Consider the following 17,210-nt stretch of genomic DNA (forward strand, 5'->3'; position numbering starts at 1 on the left):
TTCTTTCCGATGATAATCCAATTGTTTAGAGATGCTGGACGTCACGCCCATTGACATGGGTAGTTGGGCAGTAATCAGATGCAAAAAACTGAATTCTCCAGGACTCCGTCCAGCTGCACTCAAGACAGCGGGAGAACAGTGTGGTGCAGTTTAGGTATGAACCGAAAATGGGAAGTCAAGGATATAAGTATGGTAGTGGTTAAGTTATAATACATACCACGCGTTCCTCCCTGTCAGCTTCTCACCATGCTGATGCGAGAAAGAAAGCGTATACATGGTGCCAAATACATAAATAATGCATGCAGATCTCTTTAATATACGACTAATATATGTTCTGTAAGAATCTTATTACACTCATGCTTTAAAACGAGAAACATATGGGCTATATCTCCGTTTGCCCAAACCAAAATGAAATCCGGATGGAAGAATTTCGTATCTAAAAGAACAAGATGGATCAGAATAACCATTAAAGAACATAAGATCGTTACAGTCAATTGATCTAAGACCATGACTTGGTATCTTAGACACTAGAACTTTCTCGACCCATATCAGATTAACCGGGCATTTAACTAGTTAACTAGCAAAGAACATAAACAAACAACAGGATTCAATGGGTCTGTCACAAGAAAACTACCTAAGGGAAAAAAAACCAAAACAGAAAAAAAAAATGACCTACAGCAGAAATGGACTAAAGACTGTTAAGTATTGCTGCTGAACTGAATCTTCACCTCCACAACACAGCCTACCATCTTATGATTCTACTACTAGCACAAGCAAACACTAATCAACTTCTGATCAAGACCATTGATGGGACCGCGAATTCAGCTCTCTTATATGCTCACAACTTTGTCATTCCAGTCAACAAGCAATAAAGATATTGATCGCATGATTCTAATCCCATGAGAAATAAAGATTTCAGGAGCAGAATCATCTTCATTGCGTCCAATTCATACATAGCTATCAGATTTTGGTAAATCATACAAATGCAATTGCTCAAATCTACTCAGCACCCCCAACTTCATCTTGTGTTAGTAGAGGTTGCCTACTCATCGAGGCTGATAATGCATCAGGAGTGATGCCCGTTAACTCACTTTTTCCCACTTCAAAACTCGAATTATCATTCTCTCCACTGTCCTCAAAATGTCTCATTTGTTGATTACTGCTGCCACAGAATAACCCGCACGCTGTATTGTCCATTGCTTTAATGCTGCTGCTTTCCAACCCACTCCTAGACCAAGCAACATTACTTATATCTGCGGCTAATGCTGCCAATTCGTGGCTTGCGAAGGATGGAGGTTCTGTATAGTCAATAAATTCAGGGCCCAGCAATGAGCCTACTGGTGCTACCTTGCTGGAAATCTCGCAGCAACCATGGCCACATCGGTGAGGTACCAATAGGTCAGCATAGGCTCCTTCGAGCAATTTACAGATTCCTACATCTGGATTTGAGGCTTGGAGATAGGGCACTTGGAAGGAAACTAACCTAGGAGATAAACATACATTTTCTGCTCCATCGAGAGGATTATAAACGCTAAATGCACTAATGCGAGCGACAGGACGAAATAGAGTAGGAGGGACTACTGATTTCTCACAGAGTTGAACTTCAGACTGAGCTCTCTCTTCATGTGGGCTATCATCTATTAGTTCCAAAGAACTCACATCTTTTCCTTCACTGGACTTGAAAGAGTTTGCATCTCCACATGATGGTGTTTCTTCAGAAGATGCCTTTGATTTTTCAACACTTGCATCTTCTGCCACATTGCTGGATTCCAACTTAGACTTCCCTAGCTCCATGCAGCGACGCCTCAATGTGGAATTCCAGTGGTTCTTGATAGCGTTGTCTGTTCTCCCTGGCAATAGCCTTGCTATTGATGCCCATTTGTTTCCATGGATGGCATGAGCCTGAAGTATGATACGATCTTCTTCATCTGTAATAATTTGAGTCCCGATCAGCCATTAAAAGAGCGAGTAAGCTTCATAACAAGAACCTTAAAATTGAACAGGAATTGGTGATTATTAAGCATGTCATAACTGTCAGACATGACAGCAGACAGGTGGTTCTAAGTTCACATTTGGGTGTTTGCGATACTCTTAAGCATCAATCTGTTACATTACGTTGTTTCCCAGCCATCTGTGAATTATAAACTGAGATTCAAGAGGGTTATAGCGACAATTCCCGGTGCTAGCTCCTAGTCAGGCCAATGTTGATAATCAGAGGTAACAAACATCCTGCAACCTCAATTAGCATGAATAAATTCTAAGACTCAAATGATATAGATGGGAAACATAGCTTGCAGCAGTCATTGGTTTAAACGAGACAAAGACACAACACATCTTCTGACTGTAGGTACTTCTATACAAGTCAAGTTCAATTGGCTGCAGTTCTGCAATACCTTTTTCAATGCAAACAATTGGGCTCGTGGAATTGGAATTGATGAAAATTTTGTTGAAATTGAATTTAAGGCGCTCCTAGTTCCATTTCTCCGGACATTGACAGTCACATACCCATTGATAAACTATAATTCAAAGAAATGGACTGCAGCTCCAACAAGAAGAAAACAATTCATAAGAAAGAGAGAGTTTTTACATCCGCATTCAAATTTTCGCCATTTTTTTCAGCCAATTTTGGTAAAGAAAGAAACCGATAGAGAAAGAACTAGACTCCTCAATGATTAATCAGAAAACAAGCACTGACACAGCAGATTAAACAAAACAAATGCCATAACAACTCAGTGGACGGTGAGAGGTTACCAGTAAAAGGCTTGCGCTTAACAGCAGGATCGAGCTGATTACACCAACGGAGGCGGCAAGATTTTCCCGATCGGCCGGGAATTCCTCGGGCGATGAGACTCCAGTTTCTGGCCCCGAAGTTACCCACAAGTTGACTTAGCATAGCGTCCTCATCCGGCGACCACGGCCCTTTAACTCGGTCGAGCGGCCTCTTGGTCACCCGAGCGCCATCTCCGAGCATTACACTGTTTTCTTCTTCGGCGCCGCCGTCGGCCTGCACCTGTAGCGTTGCTGGAGTGTCCGTCTCCATTAAATTATTCGATGTTAATGCTCTTGAATTTAATTGTATATCATTTCTGAGACCCGAACCCCCCCAGAGATGTTTTCATTACTGTTTTGACTCAAAACAGTTGACAGGTGAAATAAATTCATAGGGCATCGCGGGTAAAGCAGAGATGATTACCCGACGAGACCACTATTCACTATTCACTACTCTTCGCTGCAGTTCAAATAAAACGTTGGTAGTCCGAACGCGACTCCACCAAAGCTAATCGAATTGCCATAAGAACGGGCCGGTATTGTCATCTATTAGCCGAACGATTGGGCCTCTTGTGTAATGTGGGCCCAAATCTTAAGGCCTTGTTTAAAAGTTAATTAACAATAATTCTTTTAGCTGGCAAAAGTTTTTCGAAAAATAAAAAAGTCTAATAGGGGTCTCACAAGAGGGGCTTAAAATATAAAAATACCTACCCAAACATCTCAAATTGCATAAATAAAATAAGTTGATGCTTATTTTACATCACGTTTTTATTTTTAATTATGGTAATTAATCATGGTAAAAATCATATTATTCCGATTGCGCAAATTATACATGAGACAGAGGATCGATGGAGAGGATCCACACATCGGCTGGTCTCCCAAGAAAACAAGGAAAAATTTTCTATGCGGTGAGAAACTTGAGCGATTGAAATGTGTAAAGACCAAAAGTTTGAAAAAATCGTTAAAACCTGGCACTTATTCATAGTTTTATCGTTATCAATACTACATAAATATATAATAAGAGTAGAAAATGTTGATTTTGTAGTAGTTATGGATGGTGAATTTCTTAAACAACAAGCAAGTGACCAGCCCTCATCTGTCCTAATTAATGACAAACATAGTTTAGGATTCGGCGTTAACCAAACTTTTAACGAACATCACGACAGCAACCCACAAAAGTTTATTTTTAACATGTTTAATTGACTGTATCAGGGACACATTAATTAATTAATATTATTGTTGTATGAGTTCTTGATCCACTGATTAATGATGTCGTCTGACAATAATATTTATAATTAAGTGTGTACTAATTTTCGGAAATATATATAATCTAAGGGAAACATTTTAACTTTTTTTTTTTTTAAAAAAAATATTTCTTAAGTCTTTATCATAATTAGATCAATTACTTATACAGCTAGAGGAAGAAAATTACTTGGACTTTTAGAAGGAAATTTAACAATACCAAGATCATAGAAAATTCAATCATAATATACTGTTGGCGACATTTTGATAATCTTACAGTAATATTTCCCAGGCCAAGTCAAATAATTATAGCTGGGCAGAAATGAATCAAATCCCAATTTTCGCTTGAAAAATTAATATCATAGACAAAACCTGAGGGTGCAGCAGCTGGATTATATATAAGCTAATCCTAACATGCATGTCCAATGTTGAGTTTAACAGAAATATCAAATACTATGTAAGAAGAAACAGTCAAAAACACAGGTAGCGGACATCACAGAAAAATAAACGAAAGAAAGAAAAAAACACTCAGATTTTGGTTGGAAAGTAATGATTCTACGACTTTTAATATAACTTCGTTGATGGCCAACTCAAATCTGTTAGGTAACGAAGTTTCCACAAACACCTAATTTTCAAATGCCCTTACATGAATTCTTCATTATCTTATCAGCCAATGGAGTTTCAGAGTTTTCTTTCACGCAATCGTTTCAAGTTTTTCTATTTTTTGGTTTTCAACTCCATCATCGACACTCTATTAATTATATTATATCATGAAACCAAATTCGAACAAATCAAATAAAGTAATAATTCTATGTAGTAATTAGAAAAAAACACAGCATCGGTTGCCGTCTTTCTCAATTCTTTAATTTGTCCTATAAATACACATACTTCTCAACTTCATTTCTGTATAATAAATCTCTCAAGTACTACTTTGTACTCATGTGCTTGACAATTTAATTTCTTCCATATTATCAATATATATATATATATATAGCAGTGATCAATGGCGGCACGCCCTCGGCTCTTTCTTGCATTCGCCTTCGCTCTTTTGGCTACTTCATCATTTGCTTCAGCTGCCATCGTTGAGCATTCGTTTCATGTAATTATTTCGATGATCTTGGATATATATATATATTTCATTTTTATTCAAAAACTTTCGACCTCGACAAAATGAAAAAGAAAAAAATTCACATACGTATATAATGCACTTGAATAATGCATGCTCACATATTATATTAATTATTAATTTCTTGTGAAATTAACATGAAATTCCATTCTAGTTTCACATAAATTAATCTCCTGCAGTACTTATATATGTAATTAATTAGTGAAATATGGAGGGGATGCTGATTTTTCACAATATTACATACGCACAGGTGAAAAATCTGACAGTGAATCGGCTATGCAGAAATCAAGTTATCACTGCAGTGAACGGCAGTCTTCCGGGGCCAACGCTTCGAGTAAAAGAGGGTGACACCCTTGTCGTCCACGTTTTTAACAAGTCGCCTTACAACCTGACTATTCATTGGTACGTACGTACCTACCTCATGCAAATTAATTAATTTAGATCATCACTAAATCAATGAACGATGTTGATGTGATTGCAGGCATGGAATTTTGCAACTATTCAGCGGGTGGGCTGATGGGCCGGAGTATGTGACCCAGTGCCCGATCCGGCCCGGACAGAGTTACTCCTACAGATTTAACGTAACCAGGCAAGAGGGGACTCTTTGGTGGCATGCACACTCTCAATGGCTCCGGGCCACGGTTTATGGAGCCCTAATTATCCGCCCCAGATCCGGTCGCTCATATCCGTTTCCAAAGCCACATAGGGAAGTCCCAATTCTCCTTGGTGAGTAATAAATACCATCATAATCTCACAAAGTTGTAACATTTTAAAAGGTTGATTTTTCATTTGATTGACAGGTTTGAAATCTATGTGATTATAACTACGACAAACCTAATAAAATAAAATTACAATGCTACGAGTTTTTATAATTTTTAAGATTTAGTCTCTAATATAAAAGTAAGTTTGGTATTGTAGGGGAGTGGTGGAATGATAATGTTGTCGATGTGGAGAATCAAGCGACTGCCACCGGAGCTCCACCTATTGACTCCAATGCTTTTACTATTAATGGCTGGCCCGGAGACCTCTACCCATGCTCATCAAGGCGTGAGTTGATATCATCACACACACAACTTCTAATTAACGTTTGATTTTTACATCTTCAACATGTTAATGTGTTCACGTAGAAACTTTCAGACATGTAATTTTCATTTGTACAGACACATATAGGTTACAAGTGGTGCACGGAAAGACATATCTTCTCCGCATAATCAACGCTGCACTCAATAACCAGCTATTTTTCAAAATAGCAAATCACGAAATGACAGTGGTAGGAGTCGACGCTTCTTATACAAACCCATACATCACCGACGTCGTTGTAGTTGCTCCGGGCCAGACCGTCGACGCCCTCTTGACAGCCGATCAAACGCCGGGGCGATACTACATGGCAGCAAATCCCTACGTTAGTTTAGCAGGTGTTGCAGCAGTCAACGGCACAACCACCGGCATCATAGTCTACGAAGGAACCACAGCATCCAGGCCCATAATGCCTGTCCTTCCGGCCTTCAATGACACCCCGACGGCCCACAAATTTTTCAGCAATATAACTGGGCTAGTTAGCAGCCCATTCTGGACAGGAGTCCCCCGTCAAATCGACGAACACATGTTCGTGACTGTGGGTGCCAACCTTGTTGCTTGTGATGCTCCAGGGAATGCCTCTTGTCAAGGCCCGTTTGGGCTAAAGCTTGCCGCCAGCATGAACAACGCATCTTTCCAACTACCCACCAAGTTGTCGATGCTTGAGGCGTTTTTCAGGAATGTTGATGGGATATACACCACTGATTTTCCCGACACTCCGCCACTGCAATTCGACTACACGAACGCGAGTAACAGCTTCAATCAGGCGCTCCTGATAACAACGAAATCCACCAAAGTGAAGAAAGTGAAGTTCAATGCGACGGTCCAAGTTGTGTTGCAGAATACTGCTTTACTTGGGGTGGAAAGTCACCCTATTCACCTGCACGGCTTCAATTTCCATGTCCTGGCTCAAGGTTTCGGCAACTACAATCCCGCAATTGTTGCTGAAAACTTCAACTTGGTGAATCCACAAGAGCGTAACACCATTGCTGTTCCCGTGGGAGGATGGGCCGTTATTAGATTCCGCGCAAACAACCCAGGTAAATATTCTCAAAATACAATTTATTACATCATTAAATAAATTCAAATATACAAATATGTGTGTAATTAAAAATACTTTAAATTTTCAGGTGTGTGGTTTATACATTGCCATTTGGACGTGCACTTGCCTTGGGGTTTAGCTACAGCTTTCGTTGTGGAAAATGGGCCGACGCCAGAAACAAGTCTCCCTCCACCTCCTCTAGATTTTCCCAAATGCTGATTATGTTGCGAAAAAATGTTAATTTATTCCATTGTTAGAGTTATCTATCTACCAATTGGTGGTTTATTAGTTGTAGCCTTGATTTTCTTTTTCTATTGTTATTTTTTAAATGTATCATAATAAAGTCGTCACACTGTAAGCATTTTCTTTTGGTCTTATTTGTTTAAATTTGATTTGTGAGGCAGTCAATCCTTCATAATTTTTTTATTTATATACATTAATTGAATACTTGATGAAAAGTGTTATGGCGTAAATGGGCTCTCATGATACAATATTTTTAGATTTATCAATAGTCCAGATATTAATATAAATCCCGTATATATCTATGAAACCAAATTATTTAGTTATTTAAAATATTTTTTTATTTGTTATAAAATTCAAATAATAAACATTAATATATGCAACTGCAATATATAATTAATAACTCGATCTCATCATTCTATCAATTTATTAATAGTATCTCCATGAGATTAAAGAATGATGAGTTTAGAACTGCATTCATAATTTTTTATTACATAAATTAATTAGAAAGATGCTGGAGCAGGAGCAGCATGAGGAGCAGCCACTGGACCAAGGGTGGCATCACCATTGCTCAAAATCGCCAACATGGCTCGATGATTCTCCTTTTGATCCTGGCATAGAGTTGGCAAAGACACTCCTACACAAATTATAACCCTTAATTAATTAATGATCAAACACATACTTTGACTAAACTTCAAGAAATTGGCAAGGAATACTTAACAAAATTATTAATTAATATTTTATATAATAATTAAAATTAATTACCTTCACCGGCAGCAAGGTTCACAAAGAGCTCGACAATGTTAGGGCAATTTTGGTAGCAAGCTGGGGAACAGAGACGGGCGGTGAACTCAGATGAAAGGAAGACGTCAGAGGATATCTCGGCAGATTCACGGTGAACACCACACGCATTCACGCACTGATCTGATTCAATGTATCCAGACAATCTCTCTACTACAACTTCTGATGTCTTACATGTACAATCAGTTTTTTCTTGTGCATTTTTGTGATGGTCCAACACACATCTCTTTCCAGATGATGCAACCGCAAAGGAACACAGATTTTTAGGTAAATTTTCACAGATCACTTCCGCTGTAGAAAATAAAAATTAAAAGAATATATCCAATTGTTATATTTACAAAGGACAGGTATAATAAACATATAAAAATATATATTCACAATACTGAAATTAATTTCATGAAGGGCATACCTAATGTTCCTTGAACGAAGAGAGAGCAAGCAAAGAAAAGAACGAATGCAAATTTCATTGAAGAAGCCATTCTTTCCTTTTGATGTGGGGCTTCTTTTTCTTTGCTTTTTTTTTTATTATTATTTTTATTTTGGAGATTTTCTAATACAGGCCCCGACGTACCTTATTGAAGTGCCAATAGGTTTGACGAGAACTTCTTTATATATTGTGATGGAGGGACAGAGAGAGAACTTTTATAACCTCACAAATTCGATAGGGAAAAAGAATATGAAATCTTCAAATTCTCTAAACCACAAAATTCACATATGTATGCCTTTAAAACAGGATCACCGATGAATATCAATATTGAAAATACTATAAACACGTGATACATATATCTATATATTTTATCTTCCTATTTATAAAAAATAAAGAAAAAAATTTAATTAAAAATGGATATAATTCTCCCAAATGTTAAGTATGTTAACAATAGTTCAACTATAATTGATGCGTGCAAAAATCATACCAGTTCAATCGAATGTGGACTTGTGCTTTGTGGCCAGGCTAAAATTTTCATAAGCTCGATGAGAGAAACCTGTAAAAAAATTGTTAGCGCTCTGATACTCAAATCAATATCAAATATTGATAAATAATACTAGAAAGGAAAAATATGAATGAATTGAGGTGGAATATGATGGAAAGATTGCAAATAGTAGTGTGAAAGTGCGAGAAAAATTGCTTGTGAGTGTACAAAAAACCATCTTGAATTTAAGGGGACTCGACCTGTTTTTTATAGCTAGGGCCTCCCAGTCTGGAGGGGATAAACCTGCTCCGGTGAGGGGTATGTAGGGCTACCAGTTAGCCTTGGTATCAGAGCCAGGTCGGCTTTTCCGACTGGTGCCCAGAGGATATTGGAAAGTGCATGTCCGCGAGAGGAAGGCTGCGAGATGGTGAGTAGGAGAAGTGAACCCCACACCATGGACATGGATAGTACTCATACCGACAACACTATATGTAACGTAGAACAGTTACTTCAAGTTGCTTCCACACTTTCTTTGCCTAGAATCACTTCAAGTAGTGTAGATAATCTCGTAGAATACTCTACTATTCCTGAAGTTGCTATTGTAGAAAGTACTGTACCCTCTGTTATTAGTCCTTATAATCTGTATCGAAAACGAGGATCCCTTCCTTAAGGGATTAAAGCTCTTGTAGCCTCCAAGAAGCGGATGAATTAGAAAGAACAAGTCCATTCCTCAATGATGGACCACTATTCTCTCCCTACATCAATGAAGGAATAGTATGTGACCCTTTCTATTCGACCAGACTACATCTCTGGTTGGAAGGTAGAAGGTTACATTTGCAAATTTCTGAAACTTCATTAGATGACACAGACATCGAATCACTCTACTGCGAACAAGATGAACAGACAGAAGATATAGTGCTGGTCATCCAGGATGTCTCGTCCGAAGAAGAAGATGAACATTCATCATTAGAGGAGGAAGATGATTTGCAGCCCTATCTTCCCATCTACATGATGCAAGCTAGCTCAATACTGGAAGTCAGCATTCTAGCCCCACAGGTGGAAATTCAAATCTTACAATTTCCATATGACAAACCTGTCAAGGCAATTGGCTTCATAGATACAGGTGCAACAAAGACAATGCTGAATCCTGAAGTGCAACCAAACGATGCTTGGCATACCCACTATGAACACTTCAAAGCAGCTGATGGCTAGAGATTCTCTACATCTCTCATTACGAAGAAGCCTATTGGAATTCGATTATTTCCAGAATGCATAGTATGGATGCATGTTATTGATAGCAAGCTCCATGGCCGCGACCTTCTTATAGGTTTCGACCTATATCATAAGGCCAAGAGACTTCAAGTTCTTCCTACGGGATTGAAGTACAAAAGATACTTCCAACCTTTCTCAACCATCCCGAGGATATTTGTCATTACAAATGCACAGGCACCTTATACTGATATTGCAAATCAACTCAAGCAATGCTGTGCAGACTCGCGTGCAGACTTCAAGCATCCACATCCACTATGGAAAAACCCAAAATTCTTCATTCAGCTAACTTTCAAGCTCCATGAAGATGTTAACCCGATCAAAGCTTCTAGTCCAGGAATGACCCCTGATGCATCTTGCCCGTGCAAGAGAAGAATGCAGTCAGCTTCTAGCACTTGGCCTGATTGAACCAACAAAGTCAAATTTGGCATGCCCTGCCTTCTATGTCAACAAAAAGGACAGAACAAATTCGAGAAAAAAAGAGGTTAATCATCGACTATAAAGCCCTTAATCACTTATTACTCGATGATAAGTTCCCTCTACCAAAGATACAGGGATTATTCTCACACCTTGCTAAAGCCCAGATATTTTCCAAATTCGACCTTAAGTCTGGCTTTTGGTAATTAGGCATTGACCCAAAAGCTCGATATAAGACGGTATTCTGCCTACCCAATACCCAGTACCAATGGATTGTTATGCCTTTTGGACTTAAAGTTGCACCCTCACTTTTCCAAAAAGCTATGATAAAAATATTTGAGCGCATCTTGCATACTACCCTGGTCTATATTGATGATATCTTACTATATACCCAAGACCAGCCAGCCCATGAAAAACTCTTTCAGTAGTTCTACGAAATGGTCCAAGCCCATGGAATCATGTTATCCGACAAGAAAAGCTTTATTGGGCTACCCAACATAAATTTTCTAGGAATGAAGTTCGTTGATGGAAAATACCAGCCCAGTCCACACATTACACAAGAACTTCTTAAATTTCTAGATGAGAATCTATCCATGAAGGAGATCCATCAATTCCTTGGTATAGTTAATTATATCAAGGACTTCATCCCTGAATACTCTCGGTATACAAGCCAGCTATCCGAGCTGCTCAAGAAAGAACCACCATCCTAGGGACAAGCTCAAACTATAAGGCCAATCAAGGGGACGTTACGCCTCTTGAGTTGCAAATTTCAGCTTTTCTAGTGTCTAGTGTAGACGATAGGATTTATTTTTTTAAGCCTATTATAGGGGGGAATGAGTTCAAGAAGCTTGGTTTAGTGACGTGTTGGAGTCCCCCTCAAGGCGAACCCCTTGCTCTAGCATCGTTGATCATTTTATACGCACTTTTCAGTTCAATGCAATCTGGTTTTCTGAATTCGCGTGTGCAATTTACGGACCTCTCCCATTAAAGATACCTATCATAGGCCACAGGATCTTACAAATGGATGCCAACAATGAGTTTTGGGGAGCTACACTCATTGAAGAAGAAGACGGGAAGATTCACTTTTGTGGATATGCCAGTGGTCAGTTTAAAGAGTCTGAAAAACATTACCATGCAGTCTACAAGGAGATATTAGCCATCAAGTGTGGAATCAAAAAATTCGAGTTCTATATAGTTGGGCACCACTTCACCATACATATGGGCATCACCTCATTCCCAAAGATTATGGATTTAAATAACAAGGGAATTTCAGAGCCACAACTGCTCAAATTGAAACACTGGTTTGCCAAATACCAGTTTACAGTGAAACACATCAAAGAAGAAACCAATCTAATCCTTAACTTTCTATCAAGACCGTCATGTATACACTTCCTTTTAAAATTTTTCTTTTTAATGAATTGAAGGACCAACAAATAATTCAATCAAGTTTTTATATCTCAATGGTTAATGTTACTCTCTTTGATATACCCATTTTATAAGCAATGATATTCAATCATTTTACGAATTATTTTCAAAAGATAAGTGGTAAGTAAATTCAGATTAAATTATTTGCTGATCATGATAATTCTTGTGTACAAGATATCTTGAGTAGCAAATTGTATTATATCACTCATATACCCCTTCTACTATCTAAAATTAACAATACACTCCTATAGTATACGCGTATTCGAAAATAATTAAGGACAGAAATCTTATTTCAATAGTTTCATTAATTTGATTTTTTAATATCTTGTTACTGATAAGGGATGTAAATATTATAATTTTTTAAATAATAAAAAATATTTATATAATTAAATTTAATTTCAAGACGAGTCAATATAACTTACTCGATTATATATTATAGTATAATTTAAAACATGAAAAGAAAAAAAAAAGAAAATTTCGGTCCTAACAACTAACACAATTGTTTCCTTGTTCTACAAAAAGGTAAATCTACACAAATACACATGGCCAAAGAAACAATGCTGCTCAAATCAAATTTGATCATTTACGATCAGTCATATAAAATAATATTCTTTTATTTATTGCAAATATTACATAATAAACGTAATACATCACTATCATCAATTCCGACTAACATTTGTATCTGTTAATAGTATCTCTATAAATGTTGAAGAATGCGGAGTTGAAAATGCATATACGATGATTACATAAATTAAAAAGATGTAGGAGTAGGAGCGGCAAGAGGAGCAGCAACAGGACCACGGGCACCATCATTGCTCAAAATCGTCAACATGGCTCGATGATTCTCCTTTTGATTCTGACAGAGAATTGGCAATGATACTCCTGCATAATTTATAACACTTATTTAATCAATGATCGAATATATATTTTGATTAAGTTTCAAGAAAGTCACAGTCAAGGAATAATCGACACAATTAGTAATTAACATTTAAATGAAATAATTAAAATTACTTACCTTCTCCAGCAGCCAGATTCAAATAGAGGTCGACAATATTAGGGCAATTCTGGAAGCAAGCAGGGGAACAGAGATGGGCGGTGAACTCCGATGAGATAAAGACATCGGAGGATAGTCCAATGAATTCACGGTGGAGACCGCACCCATTCACACATTGATCTGTCTCGAGGTATCCTGACAATCTCTCCACTACAACCTCTGATGTCTTACACGTAAAACCAATTTCTCCTCGTGCATTCTTGGTTTTTTCCAACACACACCTCTTTCCAGATGATGCAATCGCAAAGGCACACAAATTCATTGGCAAATTTTCACATATCACTTCCGCTGTACAAAGAAAAAATTAAAGAAAAACATACAATCATAATTTTTACAAATAATAATAGCATATATATATGTATCCATAAAATTGATACAAAATTATTAATTTAAAATATTTAAATTCTGCATGAAAGGCCCACCTAGTGTTCCTTGAATGAAGAGAGAGCATGCAAAGAAGAAGAGAAGCAGTGAAAATTTGGTTGAAGAAGCCATTATTTTCTTTAAATGTAGGTTTCTTTTTTTTTATTTTTTATTTTTCTTATTGGAGAACCAATCTACCTTGTGAAAGTAATGTTAAATGGGACAATTTCTTTATATACAGTGATGAATAGAGATCAAGAAATTAAGTAACAATTTTTTTTATAACCTTACAAATTTAATTGGTAGCAATTAAATTGAGGTGCGCGTCTTACGTAAATGCAACCAATTATTTTCTAGAAATAGAAACAGCAACAGACCTCCCGCATAAAAAGCGTAAATGATTGATAAATATGACCAATATATATTGGATGTGTATCTATTATACATATTAACTTATTACTTCAACTTATGAAAAATTCTTTTTAGTTAGAAAACAATTAATTTGATGATAATTTAATATACAAAATACTGAATATATTGAAAATAATATAATTATTCAAGACATGAGGAACAATTTTGTCCAATCAAAATATAAGTGTTACATTTACTAGTTTCGATGGGTAAATGCCACATTAAAAATAATTTAAAGAAATTAAATGTATTTAGTCTTTTTCTTTATTATTATTATTATAATGGGACGGAGAAGTTGAATTTGAACGTAGTATATGTCTTTTACACGAAGAAGAGCCCAATCAATTTTTAATGGCAAAACTTTGAGGAGGGGTGATGTAATGAAATGAAATTCCGTTGGTCAAATTGCGTGTCCATACCAAACTTTGGATTGGAAGATAAATAAAATAATTTAAAGTGGAATTGTAACAAACTCGTCTTACTTATTATTACTTTTCTGCATTAAAAGTGACAGAATACTAAATAATAATTTTAAAAATTATCACTAAAAATATATATTGAATTATAATGATTTTGATCTTGTATAATTATTAGTCACGAAAGTTGTGCATAAAGTTTTCACAAAAATAATTAGTTACATATCTATAATGACAACTCAGTAACGATAAATTTAGTGACAATCAGTAAAAATGTCATCTATATACTTTATGCATATATTTTTTCACTAATTCTTGCTAATGATATTTTCACAATATAATTATGATAATTAAAATTAGGAATAATTACACTTCCCTCCCCTAAGATTTCGTGTAATTGTACATAGAACTTCTGTAGTTTGAGAAATCACATCTACCATCCCTGAGATTTGCTTCTGTCTAACAAATAAGTCATTCCGTTAATCAAAATTCATCGAACTTCCTTATATTAACAAAAAAATTGAAAATAATCTATATTTACCCCCTGATTGACTTATTATTAATTTATTGCAGATCAAATAAATCTTTTTATGATTAAATTACCCTCATATGTCTTCACGTGTTAATGCATGCGAGGAGGTATATCTTCACCGTTATAAGGGTAGTTTAGTTAGAAAAAAAATTATTTGAACTGCTATAAGTGAGTAATAAGTTAATATCAGCAAATTCAGTTAATTTTGACTAACGGAGTGACTTATTTATTAAATGGAAGCAAACTATCAAGGGATTACGTGTAATTAAACCAAATTTCAAGGGAGAAAAGTGTCATTATCCCTTAAAATTATAAAACAGACTAAATTATACTAAATAGATAGTCAGATGAATAAATCAATATTATATTTTCGTTTTTGTATTTAGTAACTAGTCATTGTCCCTGCACGCATATAATAAATATTTTTTTATATTTTAAAATATATTATAATTAAGAGTAAAATATATAAACAAGGACATTACATTAACAAAAAGAAAGAAAGAAAAAAATGATCGATTAATGTACATTTTGAAAATTTGAATATATTAGTTATTTTGTCATAAAAAATATTTCTTATATAATAAAAAATTGATGTGGTGGTATTATTAACCGCAGTTTATGGAATGTAATATTTCTACGACATTAATAATAACAATAATAAAATTGGAAAATCTAAGGTTGAAGAACGAGTTGGTCAAGACAACGTCGAGAAGACGGCAGAAGCTTCCAATTGTCGAAGCTTCAAACGTCCATACACCTAAACACGGCTTTACATATGTGATTAGTACTCAGTCGTCACCAGAATTAAAAGGAAACCACCTTCGAAACTGACGCGCGGGCCCCCACCTAAATTTAGATAATTAATAGTCTCAAATTCTGCGGAGGTTAACTGTTACGTCCAGTCAACCTCCCTCTCTCTCTCTCTCTCTCTCTCTCTCTCTCTCTCTCTCTCTCTCTCTCTCTCTCTCTCTTATATAAATGGAAGTTCCCACTCAACATTTTCATCAAACCATTTGCTAATTCACTCAGCAATCGGTTTGTCCACCGGAGCATCTAAAGAACCGGCAAAAAACAAAGAAAAAATAACCATCAAAAGGGAGAAAATGGCTTTTTCAATGAAATTATCATTGGTTCTCTTCTTTACTTGTTCCCTCTTTGTTCAGGGGACATTCGGTATGTTCTTCATGCATGCAATTTTTAAGATTTTTTGACATTTAAAAAAAAAAATTATTACATCATAGTTAATCTTTTGTTCATTTTGTATTGTACAGCGGAAGTGCTCTGCGAGAAGTTGCCATCGAACCTGTGTGCCTTCGCCATTGCTTCGTCGGGGAAGAGGTGTATACTTGAGACCTACAGAAACGAACAAGGAGATGTCGACTTCATATGTAAAACAACAGAGGTTGTGGTGGAGAGGATGGCTGGACACATAGAGTCCGACCAGTGCATAAATGCATGCGGCGTTGAGCGTGAATTCATTGGAATATCCACCGACTCTTTTCTCTCATCAGAGTTCACCGCCCATCTCTGTTCCTCCGCCTGCTACCATAATTGTCCCAATGTTATTGACCTTTTCTTCAACCTTGCTGCTGGTGAAGGTAATACCTTAATATATTATTGAATTTCATTCTTGTTTATTTAGAATTTATAATCTAAGGATCATTAATTAATTATTATAAATTGTGTAGGAGTGTCTTTGCCAGCTCTATGTGAGCAACAAAAAGAGAATCACCGTGCCATGTTGACCCTTTTGAGCAGCGACGGTGGCGTCGCCCCCGGTCCAGTGGCTGCTCCACTTGCCGCGCCTATCCACTATTGAGTCCTCGTCGTGCCGCCCATAATGCCACAGCTACTGCCCATGCAGCTCCTACTCCAGTCGCTGCGGCTTTCGCCCCCAACATCCGAGTAATTTATGCAATTAGGGACTCTATACGTAATTCTTTGAACTCATAATTCGTTGAATTCCTGTAGAGATTTGATTTATGATTGTATAGAAGGGGAAGGGTGGTTTTAGTAGTTGTAGATCAGATTTTGATTCAATATATTTCTTCAATCATTAATTATACTATATCATATATATATATACATATATAATAAAATGTCTGAATGTTCTAA

General features: G+C 36.5%; 5 protein-coding genes across 5 annotated transcripts; 2 read left to right on the forward strand and 3 right to left on the reverse strand.

Annotated features, from left to right (window-relative positions):
• Positions 1 to 428: 428 nt before the first annotated feature.
• On the reverse strand, positions 429 to 3,245 carry MYB1 (myb domain protein 1). Its single transcript, XM_011096644.3, has 2 exons — positions 2,752 to 3,245; positions 429 to 1,928 (listed from the first exon to the last, which is right to left on the reverse strand). Exons 1-2 carry the CDS (start codon positions 3,038 to 3,040, stop codon positions 1,000 to 1,002), a joined length of 1,218 nt encoding a protein of 405 aa, XP_011094946.1. The 5' UTR covers positions 3,041 to 3,245; the 3' UTR covers positions 429 to 999.
• A 1,680-nt stretch (positions 3,246 to 4,925) lies between these two features.
• LAC7 (laccase 7) lies at positions 4,926 to 7,701 on the forward strand. The gene is made up of 6 exons (XM_011096909.3): positions 4,926 to 5,110; positions 5,388 to 5,539; positions 5,619 to 5,863; positions 6,056 to 6,184; positions 6,298 to 7,254; positions 7,345 to 7,701. The coding sequence occupies exons 1-6, from the start codon at positions 5,015 to 5,017 to the stop codon at positions 7,473 to 7,475; spliced, it is 1,710 nt and encodes a 569-aa protein (XP_011095211.1). The 5' UTR covers positions 4,926 to 5,014; the 3' UTR covers positions 7,476 to 7,701.
• A 186-nt stretch (positions 7,702 to 7,887) lies between these two features.
• On the reverse strand, positions 7,888 to 8,866 carry LOC105174516 (uncharacterized). The gene is made up of 3 exons (XM_011096645.3): positions 8,707 to 8,866; positions 8,262 to 8,588; positions 7,888 to 8,133 (listed from the first exon to the last, which is right to left on the reverse strand). Exons 1-3 carry the CDS (start codon positions 8,774 to 8,776, stop codon positions 8,000 to 8,002), a joined length of 531 nt encoding a protein of 176 aa, XP_011094947.1. The 5' UTR covers positions 8,777 to 8,866; the 3' UTR covers positions 7,888 to 7,999.
• A 4,051-nt stretch (positions 8,867 to 12,917) lies between these two features.
• On the reverse strand, positions 12,918 to 13,892 carry LOC105174517 (uncharacterized). Its single transcript, XM_011096646.3, has 3 exons — positions 13,796 to 13,892; positions 13,335 to 13,661; positions 12,918 to 13,201 (listed from the first exon to the last, which is right to left on the reverse strand). The coding sequence occupies exons 1-3, from the start codon at positions 13,866 to 13,868 to the stop codon at positions 13,071 to 13,073; spliced, it is 531 nt and encodes a 176-aa protein (XP_011094948.1). The 5' UTR covers positions 13,869 to 13,892; the 3' UTR covers positions 12,918 to 13,070.
• Positions 13,893 to 16,080: 2,188 nt separating this feature from the next.
• On the forward strand, positions 16,081 to 17,163 carry LOC105174518 (uncharacterized). The gene is made up of 3 exons (XM_011096647.3): positions 16,081 to 16,268; positions 16,367 to 16,693; positions 16,784 to 17,163. Exons 1-3 carry the CDS (start codon positions 16,199 to 16,201, stop codon positions 16,912 to 16,914), a joined length of 528 nt encoding a protein of 175 aa, XP_011094949.1. The 5' UTR covers positions 16,081 to 16,198; the 3' UTR covers positions 16,915 to 17,163.
• Positions 17,164 to 17,210: the final 47 nt, after the last annotated feature.

This window comes from Sesamum indicum, linkage group LG11 (assembly GCF_026168435.1).
Source record: "Sesamum indicum cultivar Baizhima isolate 11 linkage group LG11, ASM2616843v1, whole genome shotgun sequence".
Lineage (NCBI taxonomy): Eukaryota > Viridiplantae > Streptophyta > Magnoliopsida > Lamiales > Pedaliaceae > Sesamum > Sesamum indicum.

Excerpts from the sequence above, each read along its gene's own strand:
- MYB1 (XM_011096644.3), bottom strand. The coding sequence starts at position 3,040 with ATGGAGACGGACACTCCAGCAACGCTACAGGTGCAGGCCGACGGCGGC. Across the intron at positions 1,929-2,751 it reads TAAGCGCAAGCCTTTTACTG|ATGAAGAAGATCGTATCATA; the intron begins GTAACCTCTCAC and ends AAATTATTACAG.
- LAC7 (XM_011096909.3), top strand. The coding sequence starts at position 5,015 with ATGGCGGCACGCCCTCGGCTCTTTCTTGCATTCGCCTTCGCTCTTTTG. Across the intron at positions 5,540-5,618 it reads TACAACCTGACTATTCATTG|GCATGGAATTTTGCAACTAT; the intron begins GTACGTACGTAC and ends ATGTGATTGCAG. Across the intron at positions 5,864-6,055 it reads GGAAGTCCCAATTCTCCTTG|GGGAGTGGTGGAATGATAAT; the intron begins GTGAGTAATAAA and ends TTGGTATTGTAG.
- LOC105174516 (XM_011096645.3), bottom strand. The coding sequence starts at position 8,776 with ATGGCTTCTTCAATGAAATTTGCATTCGTTCTTTTCTTTGCTTGCTCT. Across the intron at positions 8,589-8,706 it reads CTTCGTTCAAGGAACATTAG|CGGAAGTGATCTGTGAAAAT; the intron begins GTATGCCCTTCA and ends TATTTTCTACAG. Across the intron at positions 8,134-8,261 it reads GAACCTTGCTGCCGGTGAAG|GAGTGTCTTTGCCAACTCTA; the intron begins GTAATTAATTTT and ends TAATTTGTGTAG.
- LOC105174517 (XM_011096646.3), bottom strand. The coding sequence starts at position 13,868 with ATGGCTTCTTCAACCAAATTTTCACTGCTTCTCTTCTTCTTTGCATGC. Across the intron at positions 13,662-13,795 it reads CTTCATTCAAGGAACACTAG|CGGAAGTGATATGTGAAAAT; the intron begins GTGGGCCTTTCA and ends TTCTTTGTACAG. Across the intron at positions 13,202-13,334 it reads GAATCTGGCTGCTGGAGAAG|GAGTATCATTGCCAATTCTC; the intron begins GTAAGTAATTTT and ends TAAATTATGCAG.
- LOC105174518 (XM_011096647.3), top strand. The coding sequence starts at position 16,199 with ATGGCTTTTTCAATGAAATTATCATTGGTTCTCTTCTTTACTTGTTCC. Across the intron at positions 16,269-16,366 it reads CTTTGTTCAGGGGACATTCG|CGGAAGTGCTCTGCGAGAAG; the intron begins GTATGTTCTTCA and ends TGTATTGTACAG. Across the intron at positions 16,694-16,783 it reads CAACCTTGCTGCTGGTGAAG|GAGTGTCTTTGCCAGCTCTA; the intron begins GTAATACCTTAA and ends TAAATTGTGTAG.